The sequence below is a fragment of the Dryobates pubescens genome, chromosome 2 (assembly GCF_014839835.1).
Source record: "Dryobates pubescens isolate bDryPub1 chromosome 2, bDryPub1.pri, whole genome shotgun sequence".
Taxonomy (NCBI): domain Eukaryota; kingdom Metazoa; phylum Chordata; class Aves; order Piciformes; family Picidae; genus Dryobates; species Dryobates pubescens.
The window spans coordinates 26,727,699-26,751,021 of NC_071613.1; the positions used below are offsets into that span (position 1 = coordinate 26,727,699).

General features: G+C 39.8%; 2 protein-coding genes across 4 annotated transcripts in view; both read right to left on the reverse strand.

Annotated features, from left to right (window-relative positions):
* The window catches only part of MPP4 (MAGUK p55 scaffold protein 4), a 30,240-nt gene extending 11,217 nt beyond the window's left edge, over positions 1–19,023 (reverse strand). The window contains exons 1-12 of one of the 3 annotated variants that reach the window (XM_054172808.1): positions 18,740–19,023; positions 10,374–10,489; positions 8,249–8,346; positions 7,255–7,332; positions 6,574–6,654; positions 5,918–6,049; positions 5,204–5,285; positions 4,015–4,100; positions 3,185–3,256; positions 2,553–2,749; positions 1,202–1,266; positions 386–403 (exon numbers count right to left, since the gene is read on the reverse strand). In XM_054172808.1, the coding sequence (XP_054028783.1) occupies positions 386–403; positions 1,202–1,266; positions 2,553–2,749; positions 3,185–3,256; positions 4,015–4,100; positions 5,204–5,285; positions 5,918–6,049; positions 6,574–6,654; positions 7,255–7,332; positions 8,249–8,346; positions 10,374–10,407 (943 nt within the window). In that variant the 5' untranslated portion in view covers positions 10,408–10,489; positions 18,740–19,023. Of the gene's footprint in view, positions 1–385; positions 404–1,201; positions 1,267–2,552; positions 2,750–3,184; positions 3,257–4,014; positions 4,101–5,203; positions 5,286–5,917; positions 6,050–6,573; positions 6,655–7,254; positions 7,333–8,248; positions 8,371–10,373; positions 10,490–18,739 lie in introns of those variants that run through there. The other 2 variants (XM_054172798.1, XM_054172815.1) reach the window with 2 other exon arrangements.
* Positions 19,024–19,840: 817 nt separating this feature from the next.
* Positions 19,841–23,323, reverse strand: part of ALS2 (alsin Rho guanine nucleotide exchange factor ALS2) — a 42,073-nt gene continuing 38,590 nt past the window's right edge. Inside the window, exon 34 of the mRNA XM_009896476.2 lies at positions 19,841–21,165. Coding sequence (XP_009894778.2) covers positions 21,127–21,165 — 39 coding nt within the window. The 3' untranslated portion in view covers positions 19,841–21,126. The remainder of the gene's footprint in view (positions 21,166–23,323) is intronic.

Sequence of the window (23,323 nt, forward strand, 5' to 3'; positions counted from 1 at the left end):
ACCATATTCTTCCCATATGCATACTTTAAAGAAATTTTCTGTTGGAGCTGCTTGAGTCAGCTGCTGAAGATGAAACAGAAAGATGGAGAAAAATATAGGAAATATAGTCTTTCCTTCCTCAAAGCAACTTATCCAAACTGGTACTCCCTAGCAGATAATGCATAACTTTAGTTTCCACTTTAAAACAATATAAGCTTCTACTGTTTCAAGTGAAAAAACACTTGATTTAAGTTATGCTAATCACACAAAACATCAAGAACTTGGGTTTTTTTTGCATATATTTACTGAATTGCCTCATTTCTAACTTTTAAAAAAGCCTGTAAAAGCATGTGCTATACTGATTCTAACTACAGGAAGGCAACATTGTCTAGGTATGATCTCCTACCTTCTTCCACAGTGCTTACTGCCACAGCATACCCATTGAAGCAGTTAAAATGCAATAAAACTATGGTGAAAGAGAGTCCCAGTTCTAATGATCAAAGCAATTAATTAATGCAAGAAGAAACCTAGGCAATGAAACACACTCAATCTAGGAGTTATCACAAGATAAAAGTTAATTTTATGCTAGTGTAAAGAAACATAGGAAAAATGGGGAGAAAGAAAACAGGAAGAAAACTTTGTGTGGAAATAATTGCATGTTTACAGAAAATTACAGTTGGCAGAGAATTTCTGGATTGTCACCACAAACTTATGGGCAGTATAGCTCATCTTACATCTCAAGGGAAGGAGGGGGGGAAAAAAAAAATCTATCATTTTCTCAACAGTTTTGATGACAAAGAAACATTCTAAATACATGGCATGGTATTTTCCAGTGCAGAACTATGATCAGTGTCCCTGGAAAGCTAGGTTAGTGCAATTCCCGCCTCAAGACTTACTCACATCTAATTATTTTAGAGGGAATTTGTTCTCAGAGAGAGCTACTAGATCTTACAGACTTCAGGAGACAAAGTCACACTTTCTTTCACAGTCAGATTCCAAGTGCACTGGAGACAGCCTCCACCAGCAGTACTCCAGGTACAACTACAATCAAGAATATGTTTTTTTCTGGACACAGTTAACACACTTCTGAGGTTACAATATGGCTCTAGAGACTGTGTCTTTGAATTATGCTGGATTGCATGAGCATCTATTTTAATACCTGTAGAAACAGAGTCAATATCTTTCTTTCCCATCCTACCATTCAAGTAAATTTTTCACTCACGCATTGATGATTTGAAACAGAGATGAGGCTGGAAAGGTTGAGACCACCAGAATTCTCGCTGCTTCCTACATAGAAATAAATGTTACCACAATTACAAGAAACAGAGCAGTCCACAAGCACATTATGCTCCAGTCAGGTTCACTGCTTTACACATTAGATCAGCAGTTCTGAGCTGACCAGAAGACACCAAGAATGGAAACATTACTAATGTTTTAGCCCACTGCAAAGTCCTGAAAGAAAGCTTGCATGCTATCAGAACTATTTAAAGGCAACTTCCAAATAAGCCACCCAGATGCAGATTATTTTGGGTTTATACCTAAAGGCAGGAAGATAAGACACATGGTGGTACAGACACCTGGAAGAAGAAAAGTGTACTTCTGCTGTGGGTAGTAGTACTACTCCCTCTGTTAATACACTGAGCCTCTTGCTTGCAGCCTTAATCACAACTGAGTTTGGTTTCAACTTTTATTATATGGATCCTAGTTAGGTTGACATATTGTAAAACTGAAGCATATCATCTACAGCTGTGTGGCCTTATGTTTTCCTGAGTGTAACAGACAGGACATGTGTTTAGAGGATCAAACTGAAGTATGCTACAGCAGTTGAAGTACAGGCAAGGGATCCTTTTCTTCCTTAAGCATGGTCATTTTTTGGCAGATAGAGGGGTGTTCCATTCCTTTTTTTTGTCTGATCTATTCAATTTTGACCAAAGACAAAGATGTCAATCATGCCTCACAAGACATCTTTAAAAAACTCAAACTGTTTCTTGGTACAGCTATGACATTATAATATACATTTAGTATCCCACTCTTCCCCACCTGCCTCCCTTCCCCCATTTTGTAAAACCAAACCAAACCAACATCCCCTCCCCCCACCAAACAAACAAACCCCAAAACCACACACACACACACACAAAACCCCCAACCAAACCACCAACAAAACCCCACCACCACTCAACAGGAAAACACAACAACAACAAAAACACAACACCAAAACCAAACCCAACCAACAATAAACACCACCACCAAAAAATCATAGCTGATGGTCCTTAAGCAGTCAGGGCCCTTAATTTACACTCAGGTGTTACACTTTGCTAGATGTCTTAGCAACTAGCATAGACACTAGGCAACTGCTGTAAACTTCTTAGATGTCAATTTAAGATGATATAGGACACTTCTCACTGAGGTACAAAGGAAGGAAAGCAGGAAGTTGGAGAACAGAAAGAGGAATGATGTCTGTCAGGTGTCACTCTGAATCATACTGCTATACAATGTCTGAAAATTCTAAGTAGCAAAGTCTGAATAACAAGCTACTTTTTTAAATGAAATTGAAAAAATTACAGTTTCTTTACCTTTTAAGAAGATGGTTTGAGGGTATAAGTCCAGCACAGGCACTGAGATCTGAAACTTTCCTGGCTTGCCACCAGAAAGCATCATTCTGGTCCACAATCTGGAGTATTTCACCCTTCTTAAAAGGCAAACCTGCATCAGCACATGGTATGGCAGGATCTTGCAATGGCCAGTAATCTGCCATTGCTCGCACATAGAGCTGGCAAAGAAAATAGAGTTCAGTGGAAGCCATGTTAAGAACAAATTTTATAATCACCAGACCAGATATTGCTGCTACTTAGGTCAATTCATGGATGAAGTAATATTTTAAAAAACAGATCAACCCCTCAACCCTATCAGTTCATTAAGGCAGAAAAGAAAAAAAAAAAAGGTTTTACATATAGTGTGAAAAGAATTGACTTCAACCTGCAGATCACTCTGAAAATGTCTCCATTACCTTTAGCAAAACTGTATTTCATCTCCCTGTCTTTACTGCTTCAGCAGCAATATATTGATGTCAGCTGGGAAGCAGCCATAAAGGCAAGTAAAACCTCAAGAACTGCAATAAACTAAGCAACACCACTTCTCTGCATCACACCATGAGACATTTCTGGGGTAACTGCAGTACCAATGCAGAAAAAAGAATCTCCCTTACTGTTGTTTGGTTGCTGACAGGCCGATCTGAAACTGGAATTAGTTTGAACATAATTGTCCCCTGAGACAGTGCCTAAAGGATTAGAAAAAGATTAAAATGCAACTATATTCAACACAACCAACCACACACTGGCAGCACAAGCCTAACACAGCATGGCTTTGAGGTCACTGTAATGTCTACATTACACACAGAATGTAGGCGGTCAGTGTGAAAATACTGTATCGTTTTCAAAAGGAAACTCAAGAATTGAGTTTTGCTAAGTATTATTAATTCAACAAAACCTAGGTTTTATTATAAATATATATTATGACAACATTAATATAAACTTTTAAACTGAAATTTAATATAAATTAGCAGAAGGGTCTGGTTAGCTAAGAGATGTAAAGGGGGGAGGAAAAAATACAAACATTTAAGAATTCACCATTCCAATAGTATTTGTATTTCTTATAGCTAGAAATAGTACAGACAGGGAAATAACACAGAGAAGCACATGATACTGGTTAAATGTAGCAATACGTTACTGGTGGACACTTAAAGAGTTTGCAGTGATGAGTGTTGAAGGATTGTGGGCAAAATGAGGAGTAAGTAATAGGGATTTCTTATCAGAATTCTGGTAACAGTAAGACCACTGCCCTTTTTTTTTTGCAAGGCAAGGTATATGGTTTACAAGCTCATGCACTCCGCTTTGGTGCGCTTTGTAACACAGACTCTGATTAGAACAGCACCATTCCACTACTTTCTTGTGGAATATTAATTGAATGGAGCTTCCAGAAAGATTCCTATCATTCAATGAAGGGGAAGGGAGGTATATTCAAAAAAAGATTCAATACCAGAATGTTAATAACTTGCTCAGGCTCAAGTCCCTCAATAGGAACTCCATTTACTTCCACCAGTTTGTCTCCAGCATACAGCAACCCTACAGTGAAAACGAGGATGAAAGCAGCGGAAGTTTTATCATGGATTATCTTGGGTAGATGAGGTGGATATATCACAGGCTTGGAAGTCAGTGTTAAAAATTCCCATACACCAGGTATACCTGAAGGCAGTTTGAATTTATGCTATATTGCCCTGGATAGGCCTGCAGACTTCTGAGAGTTGCAAGAAGCTTGCATGCTTTAGTTTTATTTCCTTTCACCTCTCCCATACAACATGTTTACAGTCTATCAATTAATTGCCTTAAAACTATCAGAGAGCTTTTAATGCAGTCCCTTTACCAAAGTAATTTTTTAACTTAGTCTATCTAAGCTCATATTAATAATAGACTATGAGATTTGGAATGAGACCTTTCAACATTCCAGGTACAGTGGGAGGTCTTGGGACTCCACTCGGTCCTTTATAATGTCTTCACACTATTTTAAAAATTTTCTTTCATCTCAATTAAAACATCAAAGTAGGAGCTCAATCAGCTATTGTCTAGTTTGGGTATTCTTCTCTATACATAGGCCAGAGAATACTAAAAGGAACTGTTTTATAATGATTGCAGTTCAATTTTACTTCTGATGCTTTACATTTTAGTTACAATTCCAAAGGAACATGGAACACATTCTATTCTACCATTACTAAGTAATTACATTTCCAAGAAAACTCCTTGGAAGATTGCTTAGCAACTAATACTACCAAAGTGGTTAGTAGACTAGTGCCAAAAAAATACTGCTACATGTTCCTTAAAGCCCATTATTTTAGAGAATCGCAGATTACCAATGTTTTCCATTTCTTCATTAAGGAATAAGCTACTAGTATTCATACTACACTGTAGCTTGGGATATTCCTGATCAGTCTCATGACAGATTTATCTTGGTGCCAATAATACCTAGTGAAAAGTGAATTTGTTCTTCAGCTCAGTCTCAAGCATAGCACATTCACATGAATGTCATTGCAAAGTATTGCTATTCACAGTGCTGTCCAATGTACGTATCTTCTTTCTCTCCAATGGATGACAAATTGTAGAGGCTAAGCTATTTTCTCACTTCAAACACCAAGTTCACTTTCTTGTATCACTTTGTTTCAAGTTACACATACCACTTCTGTCTGCTAGCCCACCATGGATCACACGGGCAACTGTTATGTCACCTGTTATCTCGTGGCGTTTAATGGTGGCACCCTGGCAAATAAAATAAAAACACACCAAGCATTGAAGATCTTCAGTAGTTTCCTTTCACATCACAAGTCTCATCTTTTCAATGACAAACATACACGCACCTTAACCCTGCATAGATCTAGAAATAATGCATCATGATTAGTACTAAGTCCTTCAATGTCTTCAACGTCCATCATCCTAAAGAAACTTCACTAACTGTAAGAAATCTAACTATTGCAGCTATCTTTTCCTACACCAGATTAGTTAAGCTATACAGTATTTTCTGCTTATAGGCAAAAATTACTTTAAAAGACTCTTTCAGTCTCTCCTCCTTTCCTTACTACTTTGCTCAATAGAATAGCTCTCAATCCAATTTGCATTTCCATTATAAAAGATAAAAAACATCTGGCAAATATTCAAATGGCAAGCGGACAAGGCACTGAACAACGTGCTCTAGTTGTACCCACACTGAACAGGGCTAGATGGTCTCCTAAAGCCCTTCCCAACCTCCCCAACTCCTCTGATTCTGTAAAAACTGGACAAAAAAGCACACAAGCTCTATGACATTCCTGGAAAGAAACCAGTATGCATGAGATGCGTTTATCAATACTTGTGTAAGTTCAAAGAGTTTGACAGGCGTTAGAAAGCTCCCTCACCAGAGGCTGGTTGTTTTTCACTAAGCAGACAATCCTCATAGCTTCCTCGTTTTCAGGTATGGTGTCTGGCAGTGGTGGAAGGGTTGGTTCAAAATCTTTCTGGGCCACAGTATCATGAGCAGATAGCAAGGCCTGTTACAAACAAAAGCAAGCAAACCAACTATAAGCAAAGATCATACACTAGAACAGCTTTAAAGAGGTCACAAAATAGATCATCAATGAGTTAGTTCCTTTGTGAATATAGATGCCCGTTCAGACACTGGCATTTTCTTCTTTCTGTGTGGAAATTTAAATTGTGAAATAAAGTTGTAAGAACACTTCCTCTCCCTGCCTCTTCTAGAAAACTTACAGAATCTGAAGGATTTCTCTTTGGAGCTCCAGGGTAAAGAATGTAGATTTTATAAATTCTGTATTCCCTTGTATTTGCATCTGCAGCAACTGTACTTCTGAATGTACTTATGTAAAAAACATCTCTCAAGCACAGTACTTCAAAAATGCAGCTGAATGCAGGCACTTCAGATACACAGGCCACATTTGATTCCATAGCTAGGTTAGTTCCTGAGTAGAATCTATGTCTCCTCCAACTCCTTCACCAGTTCTTGTTTCCATTTCAGGCAGCTTTTTGAGCAAACTTTCTTTCCATACACAGGACTTGCCTTTAAATGTGGAGTACGCAGTAGTCGTCTTAGCTCTTTGATCTCTCCAAACTGAGGGGCTTCACGCAGTAACTCTATCACCTAATAAATGTAAGAGAGAAAGCGCAGAGACTGGTTCTGGAGGAGAATTAATTCAGAAAGCTCTAAACTGAATTTAGAGGACTATGGTATGGTGAGTTTTAAGCCCCCCACATTGTATGACTCAGAGCATATGTATGTGGTTTGCTCTAGAATTGGATAGTGTCACTCAGATTGGCTTAATTTAGTTCAGGCAGTGTTGTGTGCTCTATTTTTTTTTTTTTCTCCTATGCTTCAACCAATTTCATCTCTAGTGTCTGTTTCCCCACCTAGTCATTAACTCCCACTAATTCAGAAATCTAAGAATTAATCAGCTATTGTGACCAGAAAGATTAAAAAACACCTTCTCAAAATCCTCATGTCAGACACTTTGATTGCAGTCATAATGCTGAACCACACTGTTGCATGGCCAGAATAACGTATGGCCAGTGGTTAAAACAAATTATTTCAGTGTTCACTGCAGGCCAGGGCTCATGCATTCCACTGACCACAGCTGTATGCATTTCTCACCCTCCCCTCTCTAAATATTGTAAGAGTTAGAAGTTGTGGGAGAAGAGAATCTGTTAGGAGCAATTAAAGCAACACACTTATACACAGCCTTACCTCACGGTTCAATGAGTGTGCCTGTGGTGTGACAGGAACTGGTCTTTTTCCAAGATAGTGTTGGAGGCATTCATAAATCTATGGCATGCCATGACAGAAAAGACAGTGCAATGGTGATACGGTCAGTTCACATGATAATATAGATCCATACAGAACACACAAAATTGTATTTCTAGGAATTTTTCACCCCAACTAGAGCCAAAAGAGCTTGCAATCTCAGTCCTCAACACGTCTGTAATTCATTGTCTTTCCATAACAGCATCCAACTAGCCAGTTATGCTGGGTTGAATTTTCCAGTAAGATAGGGTGATTACACGGGACTATTAATAGCCTGATAGCACCAGTTCTCTGACTTGCAGCTTGCTTGCTTCCTTTAGTTGCAGGAATGATTAATAATGTAAATCTGATTCAAAACAAAACAAAATGCTGTATTTAAAGTTACCTTATGGACATTCTTATCCACTGCAAGTTTTAATTCTTTAAAAATGGAAGACTTTTGAAAATCCTCTTTACAGGAAAAACATAATTTGTTCAGAATTTGCCTCAGAGATAGAATTCTGCACAAGCAAAGAACATCAGCCAAAACTCTGTTGTATAACAACAAATAGTCTTCAGATCAACGTAAACAAAAATCAGAAAACCAGAATTTTTCAAGGATCCATGCAAAAAAGTGGGATGTATAGCCATAGAGATTTAAGCATAGAAAACACAGCTGAGCAGGGCTGTGCTCAGCCTATGCTTCCACACCTCCTGGCCTTAATATGGACGTGTGAATTATAAGAGCATTAATGTCTAGGAGATTATGAAACAAAATACTCTCCTTTTCCCTTTAAAGCAAAAGTGGTTTTGTTCACCTTGACTGCTGATGTTATGACTACCAGCTCCCAGTGTAAATAAGCATTTATTGTCTTGATAGAGTAAAATAAAGTAGCTATCATGCCCTAAAAATTGTCCTCTAGGAAACCTTTGCTTTCACAGCTGAATGTCACTGTACCTTTAAAAGTGCTTGCAGCCAGCGAGATCTGAGCAGGTCATATAACATGCCAACACCATTGACATCTCTTTTACAGAGCAAACTGAGTTCTTGTAGCACTAGAGTCAGAACATGAGATACACCTGAGCCCAAGAAACAGAAAAGCGCAAGACACTTCAGCATGACTAGAAGACCAACCAAAGCCAAACAGTGACCCAGGCTTTTGAAAAGCACCTTTCCTCAATTTGTACTTCCAAGAAATGCACTTAATTCCTGTCTGCTTTGCTTGTTTCCTGCACTCAATAGGTCAACAAAAGCACAGGTTAAATGACATGTAAGAAAAACACACAGGGACTCACTCACATACCAGTGTAGGTCCAAGCTCATACCCCCTACTGAAAAGAGGTAAACAAAATTTTGCTTGTTCATTGTATAGGTTTTCCTTTTGAATGACCCACTGTTTGGGGCCAGGGACCATACACTCTTCTCCACTCTTGAGAAGTGCAGACATTTGAGAACATGGCTAGTGAAAAGGAATTCCTAACAAATACATACCATTGTCACAGACACCCACAACACATCCAAGGAAAAGGGGAGAACCATTCTGTCTATTTGGAAGGAGCCCTTGATCTGTTAAAACAGTATCCTAATACAGTGGAAAACAGAAAAATCCAGTGTCTTTCTAAAATCTCAAGGAGGCAGAAAGTAAGAGGTGACAAATAGATAAAATGTTAGACAAAGTCAGGCCTAGACACATAGTGGATTTTTGTCAGAGCGTGGAATTTAATGTTACCTCAGAAATAATAACAAATCATGTCTAATATGTGACACTGTTCCCAAGAAACACAATACTTATAACAGTGCTAATACAATACCATACCAAATAGCAGAAGTTGGATTTATTAAGCTCATAAGTGTTCTTAAGGTGACAATAAGAGTTGGATGCCTAACTCTCACTACATGTCAAAGGAACGCAAGTTCTCAACTCCTGTGTAATTTGGTAGGTGAAACTGTCTCTTTGCTTTTTAGTGTCAAAGTAATCACACAGAACAATTGTAACTGGAAACTTTCCTTTGTATTGATTTGTTCACAAAATTAAACTTGTCATGTTTCAATGAGCAACATTCTAATCTAAGAAAAATGTTGAAATAAACCCAAAACACTGCAAGTTTGTGAAGCTGCACTGGCCAAAGTCAAAATAATAATCTCTTAAAACTAAATCTCATCCATAAGACCCAGAACAGCCAAGTCCTCTCTGCGTAGGCAGTATCATGAGCTGCTATCATCCAGTTACCACAGCTAACATAAACATGGAAGCCCTTCTTTATTTATTTCTCTCCTAAGCATAATTTTTAAATTCATTGACAGTTGTTTCCCATATCAGCTCTAGACCAACACTTCTGTGAGATCAATCTTCTGCTTCACTTTCATTGACATATTCTCCATATTCATGAATTTAGATGTGTACTTGCCTGCCAAGTTTCTGCGGACAGGAGTTTTGCCTCAAATACCAGGCAGAATTATTACGTTTCCAAATTGGGGAACACTGGAAATTATCATTATCAAATGAATGATCTGTTTCTGGAAAGCAGACATCTAAGAATTATAGAAGTGAACCCTGATTGCGAGCCCCACCATTCTCTTGAAAAGATTCTCTTCTACCTCCTAGAACCTAACAGGACATTAACTTTGGTGTAAGTACTTCTTAAGATCTTTCCCTCATTATTGGTTGCCTCTTTTTGAGATGACTGGTACTAATTATTTCCTAGAATGCTATTCCTACATCAAACTGAGCTCAAATAGAACAAGATGTCCCATGTAGAAGCACAAACCTTCAAACTACAGAGAATAATTTTCTTAAGCAAAAAATCTTCTCTTACAGTTACCAGCCATTCTTTATACAGCTGCCAAGACCCTTTTATAAGCCAGAAACAAATGCCAGGTGTCCTCTTCTGTTGCTCTCTAAATAAACTTCATACCCCCATTAAACATCAGGAATGAATCCAATTACTAAGTAGTAGTAGTACTTATAGATGTGTTCATCTCTCTCATGACTCAGTGGAAGAAGAGCTGAAGAAACCAAGAAATAAAACTTTTTTGTCAGTTTTCTTTCTCTTTGAAAAAAAGATGCATAAATTATGAGTACCATTATCTTGACTGCAGAGTGTTGGCACTTCCATCTTTTTGTTTACTCAAGGAGATTCCACCCACTTCTCCGAGTACTGCATTCACACCGAGTAGGTTTCACAGACAGATGCTGAACTAGGGAAAAAAAATACACCATATCAGAATACTGTCAGGTATTTTAGATTAGAAATAGAGAAGAATTTAAGAGAAGGGGGCAAATAATCCTATCTGAAGTGCACAACAGATTGCAAGCATAAATTAAATACATGAGCCTCACCTATAAATTCAGTTACCCACTAGCATCCATGACTGATGAGTCAGTCATCAGCAAGTTTGCAGATGACACCAAATTAGGAGCAGATGCTGGTCAGTCAGAGGGTAGAAAGGCTCTGCAGAGGGACCTCAACTGACTGGACAGATGGGCAGAGTCCAATGGCATGGCATTTAACAAGTGCCGGGTGCTGCACCCCATTCAGAGCTACAGGCTGGGGTCAGAGTGGCTGGAGAGCTCCCAAACAGAAAGGGACCTGGGGGTACTGATTGACAGCTGCCTAAACATGAGCCAGCAGTGTGCCCAGGTGGCCAAGAGGGCCAATGGCATCCTGGCCTGCATTAGGAATAGTGTGGCCAGCAGGAGCAGAGAGGTCATTGTGCCCCTGTACTCTGCATTGGTTAGGCCGCACCTTGAGTACTGTGTCCAGTTCTGGGCCCCTCAGTTTAAGAAGGACATCGAGACACTTGAATGTGTCCAGAGACCGGCAAAAAGACTGGTGAGAGGCCTTGAGCACAAGCTCTGTGAGGAGAGGCTGAGGGAGCTGGGATTGTTTAGCCTGGAGAAGGCTCAGGGGTGACCTAATTGCCCTCTACAGCTACCTGAAAGGTTGTTGTAGCCAGGAAGGGGTTGGTCTCTTCTCCCAGGCAACCAGCACCAGAACAAGGGGACACAGTCTCAAGCTGTGCCAGGGGAGGTTTAGACTCGAAGTGAGGAGAAAGTTCTTCACTGAGCGAATCGTTCATCATTGGAATGGGCTGCCCAGGGAGGTGGTGGAATCACCGTCCCTGGAGGTGTTTAAGAGGACATTGGACGTGGCACTTGGTGCCATGGTCTAGTTGTGTGGTCTGTGGAGACAGGTTGGACTCAATGATCCTTGGGGTCTCTTCCAACCTTAGTTATACTGTGATACTGTGAAAATGTAGACAGGCAAACCTCAACTGCAACATTTTATTTCTTTCATGGAACTATCATTAGCTTGCTTCATTAAGTCATCTAAAATAACATGCTATTTGGTACATACTCTGTTCCCCAGCTTTTTAAGTGCACTACCATGGAGAGGTTATGGTTTTTTCCCCCCCAAAGAGTTTTAAAACTTGATTTGCACCAACACAGCTAGGAAAACAATCATATTGAACAACATAGTATATTTGATTCCTTACTGACACTATATTATATTGAAAAACTCTAGAATTTCTACTGAATTTTCACAAAGACATGATTTTGCAGGAATCCCTGTTTCTATTACTGTTAGAATTTAAGGTCTTTGAAGGATTTGTTCCATGAAGATGTTTAGATTTTCATAATTTTCCTCACAGTGAATTAAAACATAAAAAAAATCCAAGAGCAAATAATAAGCCCAAGCAGTTCCTTGATGTTAAAGTTAGCACTTCTGAAGTTCAGAGTTGTGATCCTGCTTGTTGTTCTGGGCTTACTGCACATGATCCTGAACTCCACCATCTCATGGTCACTACGGCCAAGGCTGCCCCTAACCTTCACATTCTCAAGCAGTCCCTCCTCGTGTGTCAGTACAAGGTCCAGCTGTACTTCTCTACTTGTTGGCTCCTCTACCACCTGTGTCAAGAAATTATCACTGCACTGTAAGAACCTTCTGGACTCTGTATGCCTGGCTGGGTAGCCTTTCCAGCAAATGTCAGGGTAATTGAAATACCCCATGAGCATCAGGGCCTGTGATTATGAGGCTACTTTCAGCTGTCTTAGAAGGTGTCATCATCTTCATACTGATCTGGTGGCCTGTAATAGACAGCCACAACCTGTCTCCTATATTAGCCTGCTCCTTAATTCTTGCCCACAAACTCTCAACTCACTCTCTGTTGCAAAGCTCAGCACATTCCACTTGTTCTCTCATATCACTCAAGGGGCCAGATGGCAGGCATCCAAGGGTACTGAAGGAGCTGGCAGAAGTGTTCACCAAGCCACTTTCCATTATTGACCTGCAGTCCTGGCTAAGTGGGGAGGTCCCAGCTGACTGGAGATTGGCAAATGTGATACCCATCTACCATGGCTGGAGGGAGGATCTGGGGAATTACAGACCTGTCAGTCTGACCTTGGTGCCAGGGAAGGTCATGGAGCAGGTCATCTTGGGTGCCGTTATGCAGCATGTACAGGGCAACCAGATGATCAAGCCCAGTCACCATGGGTTCATGAGAGGTAGGTCCTGCCTGGCAAACCTGATCTCCTTCTAATGACAGAGTTGCTGTGCAACCTTTGTACCTGTTTCCTGCAGCACAGTTACCTGACTTAAGAGAACATCACTCTCTATACCTTGTGCAGGTGCATCCCTTATCTCCAGGGAAAGAGACTGTGCTCCCATTACAAGCTCCTGTCTGTCCTGAAGTCTCTTTCTTCATTAGGTCTGTCTGGGTGGGAGCATCAGACATCCCAGGGGTGCTCTGTGTGGAAGCACTGGTCTTGGCTCAGAGGTGAGTGCCCACCATTTTGGCAGAGACCTCCAGTGCTTCCCTTTTATATAAGCCTACAAGCCACTTGTTGCATAAACAGTGACCCCCATGCAAGCAGCTACTGCCATGCCATGCTCAGCCTGCCCATCGGAGTTGCTGTGCTCCAGGAAGGAGTCAAAATGAGCTGTAGTTGCTCCAGGTTATGTCCATCCACATGAGATGCTCTCATGAGAGCTGCTGGCACTATGTGGGTTTAGTTGAGCTTTTTCTAATGGCTTGGGCTGTGGGACCTCTCTGTTCATCTCCATCTAGTGCTAAGCTGTGGCAGTAGCTGCTGTCACCTCTGCATCCTGTGCTGACTTGGGTTGGGCATTAGGAACAATTTCTTCACTGAAAGGGTTGTCAGGCCCTGGAACAGGGAAGTAGTTGAGTAGGTATCTGAAAGACATGTAGACATGGTTCTTAGGGACAAGGTTGAGTGGCAGATTTAGTAGTGTCAGGCTAATGGGTGGGTTTTCCCAGCATAAATGATTCTATGACTCCATGACTGTAAATTATTTTCTAATCTAACTCCTCTCCTATACTAGCTTTCATTATAAAAAGCAGAATATAGTCTTTTTTTCACTATTAAATAGGAATTTTTAAGCAAAGCAGGAAGCCAAAGCTTAGACTAATTAATCTGTATTCATCTCACACTGAGCTTTTCACATACAAAAAATAAACCTAAACATCTCCAAATTCCTTCCCTCCCTTAGAATTCTGTGACAGTCTATCCCTAACCTATAATGTTCTCAGAGTAAAATGGGAGAAGCTCTCCAATCAACAGGAAACAATGCAGTACAAGGTTGCTTCAGAGAATTCTCAGAACTCTTCTTTGCAATCAGGTATGGAAATTCCCCAGGGAACACCATATGGTGCATTGTCCAAAGCATGAGGAATCTCTGAAGTAATTCAAAATCTTCATTACATCCTATCTGATATAACTTCAAATCACGTTTAACCCAAGTTTGAAGCTATTGTCATGATTACCAGTATTGTAAGATTATACTTAAGATTTAAATATTTAACTGGTCATGCAAGAGATGATTCAGAGTGCAAATTAAAAAAAAACCATGTAACATCAACTATCTGACTACCTCAGGCAACAGTGATCTACAGAGTGACACCAAATTCTGTTAAGTACACAGCAGTTTATCTCCTAAGTTAGCAAAGCAAAAAGACAGCCATTTTCTCTATATTGTCCTGTTGCAGAAAACATCAAAGGCACAAGCAGGAGAACTATTATCTTGATCTGCTTATGAAAGCAGAAGGCATTACTGTCACTTTTACTGCACTTAATACTTCTTTTTAGAAGTTGCTTCCTCTCTCTGGTGAAATCATAAAAGTACTTTCAAAAGGCAGTGGAAATTAAGAGAAAAATATCAGAAACTATGAAATTACGATTCAAACACTTTATTACTGAGTATTGGTAATTAATTTCAAGTTACCTCTGCAGGATACTCACTGATACATCTTACCAAAATTCTAATCCAAAGATTGCTTTTAAAATTATGAATTTCTTCTTTTGAAGACCAACAAAATTAGTTTGATCTTCCCTTACTGCAACTAAATTTTGAGCTGAAATTATTTAACTATTTCCAATAGTCTGTGTTATTTTCCTTTAAGGGTTTGACTTCCCCTTTGTTAAGAAGCTGAGCTGATCTGCCTAATGATGGATTTAACAAAGCAGGCCATAGAAATCTAGTCACGAATACCTGTTTCTTAATTACTGAAGACATTAGCAGCAGGACTGAAATCTTTGCCGTGGGGTAATATAGACACAGGAAAGAGGAAGATCTATGTTGCAAAGTGTATCAAGGACAGTGGTGCTCCTAGTTTTCACTTAACAGTAATGTGAAAACAGGTAACCCTCAGCTTGCCTGATCTCTGTCCCTCCCTCGTTTTGGAAACTAAAAATCCCTATCTCCTGATTCAGTTGCAGAAGCATTTGCAAACAGAGGGTACTCAATCTGCAAGTTAGGTCCTAAAAAGGAGTTTCCTAGCTACATTTCACAAGCCCCATTCCCTATTGTTACTACTAATTCCAAAGCTTCTCTAGCTTTCCCCCCCCCGCTAGGTTTTTCAAGAGCTAAAGACAGACCCTGCTGACATCGTTGGTTCCCACGTAGAGCAGTATGTGTATTTTGCTTTATAGTCTACACAGATACCAAACTGCACACTCCCAAGTCAGAATCCAGATGACAATTTTGTAGTGAAGCAAGTTCCAAGACGAAAGAATAGATCACGTCCAAACATTCAGACAAGGGAGCCAGCTCCTGATCCCTAATTTTATATTTCACATACTGAAAAATCCAGATTTCAAAATCTCATCACATATATTCCCCCCCCCCCAAGCCTCCAAACAGCCCATCTTTTTTCTCTCAAAAAGACTAAATTAGTAAAAACCCTATTAGATATAGCTGGGCTAGCTAGGACAACTCTCGTAACCTAGCTGAATGTTTGGCCAACTCACGTCTAATTCTGGTTTTCAGCTTTGATCAGCTTTACTGGTTACTATACGCCTGTTACCAGATGCATGATGTTAGAGCAGTCTGTTCACTGAAGGTATACACAACTTTTATCTATATTCTGCTGCCCTGATGACTCTCAACCAAATGTACTTATGGTAATGTCCCATCCAAAGCCCAATCCTCTCCAGAATAAAACTCCAGTTATTCCAAGTCTAAATCTGGCTTTTCCTATGGTTTTGTCCTATTTAACTTCGAAGCATCAGACTGTATGCCTTTTAAGTACAGGGGGGACCCTGCAAACACATATAAGGAATATTTCCAAAAGCTTTTTGGCTTAACTAGATAAAAGAAAATTTTGAGGACACCTTAACCTTAAAACAGGCAAGGAAAAATCCTCACATCTTTTATAGAAGACTGTTTTTTCCTCTTGTGATAACCATACTGAAATTGCACCACAACCTTAAGACCTGCTTTGGTTAAGTAATGTCTACCACACTGGCAGTCACCATACTGACAATCAGCATTTCTTACAAATGATCACAAAGCAAAGAATTTTAAGTGAGGAGAGTTCAAAACACAACCCACAACCATCTTCAGTATGGTCTTAGGAATACCTTCATCAAGGTCTCTTTTAAAGTCTTTGCAAGCTGGATCATATTTATTTCTTCTTAGCTATTCAGCAGAGTGATTCAAAATGGGGAAGAACTAAACCAAAGCAAGGGTGGTACCCTGTTGCTGTCAAAGAAAGAATATTCTACAGTCTTTCTACTGAACAGTTATTTCATTTTAATGTAAGCCACTGAGGATCTTCCTGCAAACAGAAACTAGGAACATTTGCAGTAGTATTTCTGAATCTGCTACAATACTAACAATATTCCTACCCCCTGAAAATACTTGAGAGACTAATTCATTCTTTTTTTTCTCCCATGGAGCCTTGTAGCTTCTAGCATCACCACTGCTTCCATAGAAAACATATCTGGAATTAAGTGTGTTTAGAAGTTTTGGACAGTTTGTCTAGGAAAGCTACTGAATGTTGATTGATGGCACTTTTGGGTGAAATCCTCAAGTATAGCTATCAGAGAGCTGTTAGGTTTAATAATAAACACAGAGTTAGCAATCCTTCCATCCACTGTTGCATTTTGAAACGACAGGGTTTATGCTCACACTGATGCAATTAGCATTCAAGCATCACAATCTGTCATATTCTTCACAAGACAGCTCACCTCATTCACAAACTAGTAGCTGTTTCGAACATTCACACAACAAAAGCAAAGCAGCTTCCAACTGTGAAGCCTGGCTTCAACACTGCCAGCAGCAATAGATGATGAATAAGTCATTACCAGAAGAATGAAAGAGTATCTGGCTTCTGTGAAATTCTTTAGGAAAAGATCTACTAAACTGCTTGCTTAAGGGGAAAGGTTGGAGTTCAAACAAACTTGTGTAACTACCACTGTGCTTTCATTTCCCAAGATTTCAGTCTACACAGACTAGAAGGCCAGAGGCTCAGGGTCTCCTCATGAGAGGACCTAACTAAATTAGATGGAAATTCTCACTAAAAGGCTTACCTGACTAATCTCCCAGCCAGCGTAAGGTTCTTGCCATTCACGTGTATTGCACATAATTACGGCAGCTCATCAACAGAAAAAATTTCTTTACCTGAGCATGCCAGAATTTAGAGTCAAAGTGAGTTAATCACCTCATGCCTATGAACATCAGCTCTAAATTTGGTCTACATGGCTTTCTTCCTTCAGTAGCAGAATATGCAATTCTTTGACCCTAGTTTTCAGACATACCAGAGGGTCTTGATACAAAGCCAGAGTCGTAAGGGAACCAAACCCCCATTTTTAATACAGTTGGCTTGAAATGAACAATTTTGGATGCCTCTAAAACCTGGCATTCAGAACTCCATTGCTGTCATAAGCCACTTTGGTTAACATGCTTGACCAGGTTATTGAGCACTTTTAACAAGGGAAACCACTCATTTATCTTGAAATTTGTCCAAATTAATGATTTGTCAGATTGAAGACTACAAATTAGGAACACACCAAGAAAGCTTTTGTTGCAAGCCACTATAAACCAGCAAACTGAGCAGGCAACAAAATGGTAGTAAGAGATGTTCAGCCCATCTCAAGTGACATGCCTTATTCAGGACTTTTTCCTGCATTCAATTTGCTTAATTAGGTTAGTGTCATCACTAAAGTCTGCCAGCTTCTTTTTTTCTAGTCAGTGTGAAAAATTGTCTTGCTTTTTGCATGCTTTAAGATCAAAAGTGTTTCAACTCAAAAGAAAAAACCAAATCCAAAAATCCCCCAAACCACCCAAAATACTAGTGGAATTGATGCATTTTAACAAAGGTAGAGATCTGTCCTTTGAAACCATATTCCTTCAAAAAACTTGAGTATGTTCAGATAAGGCATTCTGTGACATTTAGATAATCACACCTACATATTAAAAGGTTGTTGATGGAGCAATTATGCTATTACTCTTCATAATCAGATACATTCAGTGATGATTCATGCTGCCTTTCTCTGAGGCAAGAACTTACAGCTATAGCGGTGGTGTGAGTACCTTGTTTACATAGGAGTAAATGCCACCACAGAGCAACACATTCAGAGAAGAATACTTGGGTGCACTGCATGTAATCATGTGAGGCAGTAAGATTCACTTCCAGCACTTTACTGAAACCAAATTTGGCTTACTAAGAAAAAAATCCCACCAAACCATGCAACAAACACCTGACAAAATCAACACATTGATATTAAATCAGCTTAGAAATACCTGGCTAGGTAGTTCAAAGAAAGGATTTGTTTTACAATTCTGTATCAGTCACATTCCTTTACTTAGATCTCAACATAACAGAACAGGTAGCTCCTTAAACTGCTTCTAGAAACAAATACAGTTAGGAAGCAAACCTACTTTTGGCAGAATAAATCACTGATGTATAGCACTTGCCATTCAAGTCAGAATATATTGGGAAGCTTAGGAGTGAGGGAAAAATTACCTTCTGATCTCCTGCTCCCTGTTCATATAAACCTCTAAGATTTAGGTAGTGGAAATTAGATGGGTATGATATAGTTTAATTAGCTTTGCTGTAGCTATGAGTAGAAACTAATTTTACAGTTGCACAGGGGAAATGCATCTGTGTAGTACAATGGATTTAGTAGAGCACGTATTTTCTTACCTGCAAACACCACTGAATACACTATGTTCAGCTCATGCAGAATTTCCAGAGAGGAAGAGTACTTGCTGGATGCTCCAGAGCAAGTAACCTCACTGCCCTAGCTAATCTATGGACATCCTCTGCTTTCTAATCCGCAGAAACCTAACCTTAGAACTACTCATTACCAAGAAGAAGAGAACAAATCCCCTTAACCCTTTTCTTGCATAAAAAGCCTACTTTAAGTTCTCTCTCACTTGAACAGTTTTTCTCTCTCACTTTAACAGTTTTGTTCTCAGCAACTCACTCATTTCTTCAGGTCTGTCTTCAGTTGCTGTGCCTGCAATGACAATGTGAATCCGTGATCACTGATCTTCGGTTACTGGTTTCAGGATTTCTGCTATAGCATAAGAAATTTTCAGCTTCCAATTCAAGAAGAAGGGGGGGTGAGGGGGGGTGGGGCGGGGAAGGAAAGAAAAAGAAAAAGAAACGGCTGGAGAAATTCTGCAAGTTAACTCCTACACAAATCACGTCTGGCCTATACCAAATTCCTAAGGCATCACAGCCCACACAGGATGCGAAATGGAATCTGTGTCAGAAGCACATTTAATCCTAGGATTTTCTTTCAGCTAATAACCGAGTTATATATCAGAAAGAAAAAAAAAAAGTCATCCAGCCCAGATTTTCTAGTAACATTAATCTGCAAGCTAAATTCATGTGCAATACCACTACTTTTTGTAAGAGGGTGTGTGTGCATACATAAAGGCAGATGTATTATTTGCAGTGTTAGTTCTCAACTTTGCGTAATTCACAGTGAAGAAACATTAAATTCTAAGAGATGATTGCATGGGAAGACAGTACCTAGCAAAAAAGTCTGTGCTGAAGTTCCTTCATTATACACTCCACCCTTAGCTGTTTTTTTTTTTTCCCCTCCCTTTTCAATTAATGTCTTTTTATAGCTTCCCTTTTAATGATACTATTATCTCTCCTCAAATTATTCAGTATAATATAAAACCCAAGACTAAGCTAACAAAATTGTTCGCAAACTTGAAGCGTATTATCTATTATCTCTGTATTTTGTTGCAAATATAACAATAGTTTTAAACATCATCTTACCAGAATTACTCTTTCCCCTTCTCTGATTGTCATAAAACTAAAAATAATTAATTACAGAAAGACCAATCATTTTTACTTTATTATGAAAACTGCTACATTACAGTCACTGTTCAAAACAGTATTTTGACATATATTTTCTTTCCATTTTGGTGCCAATACACTAGCCATGACTACTACTTAAAAAATATGATTAGCATCATCTATGGTAGTTTTGACATAATTTAAGCCATTATAACATTTTATAATCTATACTTCACTCCCCTTTTTTTAAGTTAGCCATGGTAAGGAACAGCATCCACAAGATCCAAGATATCCACTAGTGTCATTGGTATAAATAAAGTTAACCACAAACCACAGAACACATACACACAAACACACCCCAGAGAAATTGCTTGTTCTCTACATGTTCAAAAATGCAACAAGATCAGCTTTTATTCACTCTGACACATAGGTTAACAGCCAAAAGTCTCATACTTAATCCATTGTCAGCTTATTCAAGAATACTTTTACCGTTCTCCCACGGGCTTCCAGTGTAAGTGTTTGTCCTCTAACCTCAGCGTAACGAAACTGAACGCTATGGATTTCAAGTCTTTAATTCAGTGCCAAAATTTGAAGTGGTCAGTGCCTTTCATTCATTTCATAACTAGAAAGAATGGTGAATACCTGCATATTTATAATTCCAGGAACTGGGGAAATCCGCAACAGTGGGATTATTTCCACAACAGCGCATGAATAATTTGCACTCAGCAATATTGTTCAATACAGATGCTTCAAAACCTTTACAGCCAAACACACAAGTAGGTTATCCATTATAAATAATAACATATTTCTATTTTTTAAATAAACAAACTTAATAGCTTAATTCAGGAAGACTGAATGGTTCAGTGGTGCAATTAAATCTCTTCAAAAGTCTCTGTGGACAAACCAAGAGTAATAAAAACAAACCCACTGCTTTAGAAGCCATGCGGTCCAGACTCTCACATGTACTCGATGTAGATGCCATGCCTTTTTGCAGCATTGTTCTTTCAGGAGGAGTAAATAATCTTTCTGTTAGTATTTCTTCTTGGTAAGTACTTGACAAACCAAGCCTCTCGCTTCGTTACCACTTCACAGATAGCCTCTGGCTGCAGTTTCCCAATCTTAGAACTGAAAATTCAGATGAAACAACTGAGCATTTTCATCTGTAACCACAGAACTGTAACGGAGTATTTTCTAAGCGCCGTTTCAGAGAAGGAAGTGGGTATTAGTGGAAATTCACTAAGTCAAATATCCCACAGAACCCAGTTGTAAATGGTCTATGTAAGCTTTTCATGTTGAATCTGGTAGTAACAAGCCTGGATTGGAAAAAAAAAAAAAAAAGTTCAGTTTAGCATTGATACCTGTTCTCAGGAGCGGGTAAAGCATCATACACAAAAAGGTTAATTCTATCCAAGAAAAAGAACTAGGCTTTCTACAAGCAGTGATCACACAGTGACACACAACACATGAATCTTCCAGCATGGAAACTCACTAAAGACCAATGAAACATGTTTTTGAATTCCAAGTTATGTCCAAATCCTAATGAAACAAGATAGCATGATTTGGGACTCTGAATACTTTTCACAGGCTCCAGCTTTGCCAAGATGAAGTACCTGTTTTTGCTCACAAGTCTTTCTTTGTCCTGTAACAAAAGGACCCAAAAAAGAAAGTATTGTCTTACAGGACAGAGGTGCAAAGATTAAGCATCTTAAAAGCACTCAAACTGAAAAGTAAAGGTTTCTAACACCTAGATAAATACCCTGACCTGTTGCTGACAGTTTTTCCAGTTTTTCATTCAGCACTGATTCAAATATGCATCAGGTCCAGCACTCTTGCACGACATCCTGATCTCCAAACTGGTAAAATATGAGGTTGATGGATGGACCACTCAACAGATAAAGAACTGGCTTGACAGCTGCACCCAAAGAACGTCTGTCAGTGGGTCCATGTCCAAGTGGAGGCCAGTGACAAGTGGAGTCCCTCAGGGACCAGTACTGAAACCAGTCTTAACATTTTTGTTGGTAACATGGACAGTGGCATTGAGTGCACCCTCAGCAGGTTTGCTGATGACACCAAGCTGTGAGGTGTCTCTGACATGCTAGAAGAAAGGGATCCATCCAGTGGGACCTTGACAGGCTGGAGAGGTGGGCCCATGACAACCTCATGAAGTCCAACAAGACCAAGTGTGAGGTCTTGCATCTGGGTTGGGGCAATCCCAGGCACTGATACAGGCTGGGGAGTGACTGGCTTGAGAGCAGCCCTGAAGAAAAGGACTTGGGGGTGCTGGTGGATGAGAAGCTCAACATGAGCTCTCAATGTGCACTTGCAGCCCAGAAAGCCAATCAGATCCTGGGCTGCATCAAGAGAAGTGTGGCCAGCAGGTCAAGGGAGGTGATTCTCCCCCTCTATTCAGCTCTGGCGAGACCCCACCTGGAGTACTGTGTCCAGTTCTGGAGTCCCTATTACAAGAAAGATATGGATGTACTGGAACATGTCCAGAGAAGGGTCACAAGGATGATCAGAGGGCTGGAGCACCTCTATTATGAGGACAAGCTGAGAGAGTAGGGGTCATTCAGTCTGGAGAGAAGTCTCCAAGCAGACCTTATTGTGGCCTTCCAGTATCTGAAGGAAGCCTACAAGAAAACTGGTGAGGGACTTTTTAGGATGTCGGGTAGTGACAGGACTAGGGGGAATGGATCCAAGCTAGAGGAGGGGAGATTTAGATTAGATGTTATGAGGAAGTTTTTCACTATGAGGGTGGTAAGGCACTGGAACAGGTTGCTCAGGGAGGCGGTGGAAGCCCTATCCCTGGAAGTTTTTAAGGCCAGGCTGGATGTGGCTCTGGGCAGCCTGATCTAGCAGAAAGTGTCCCTGCCCATGGCAGGGGAATTTGAACCAGATGATCTTTGAGGTCCCTTCCAACCCTGACAATTCTATGATTCTATGAGCACAAACTTAATACAAACACCTCAGACAACGCTTCCACTCGCAGAAAATAAGATTCTGCTTATTTTGTTGATAAATTTTGAACAACTCAAACTTTCCCTTTTTGCAGCACTACAAAATTAATAGGTCTGAGAAAAACCTCTGCAACTGTTTCCAGTTTACACAGACAGAAAATAAGAGAGTTGTTAGCCATTAGAATAGGCTGCCCAGGGAGGTGGTGGAGTCACCGTCCCTGGAGGTGTTCAAGAGGGGATTGGATGTGGCACTTGGTGCCATGGTTTAGTAGTCCTGAGGTCTTGGGGTGACAGGTTGGACTTGATGACCTTTGAGGTCTTTTCCAACCTTATTGATTCTATGATGCAATGTTAGATTAAATGTTACTGGAACAGCTAATCTCCAAAGCAGCACTTCAGGTTTGTTACATTGCAAGGCAATGACAACTCCAGGCGAGCATTCAGATCAGTCACCAAGGACCAATGTTACATTTGAATAAAGTACACTTGCACATTGCATGATTTTATTAGCAGT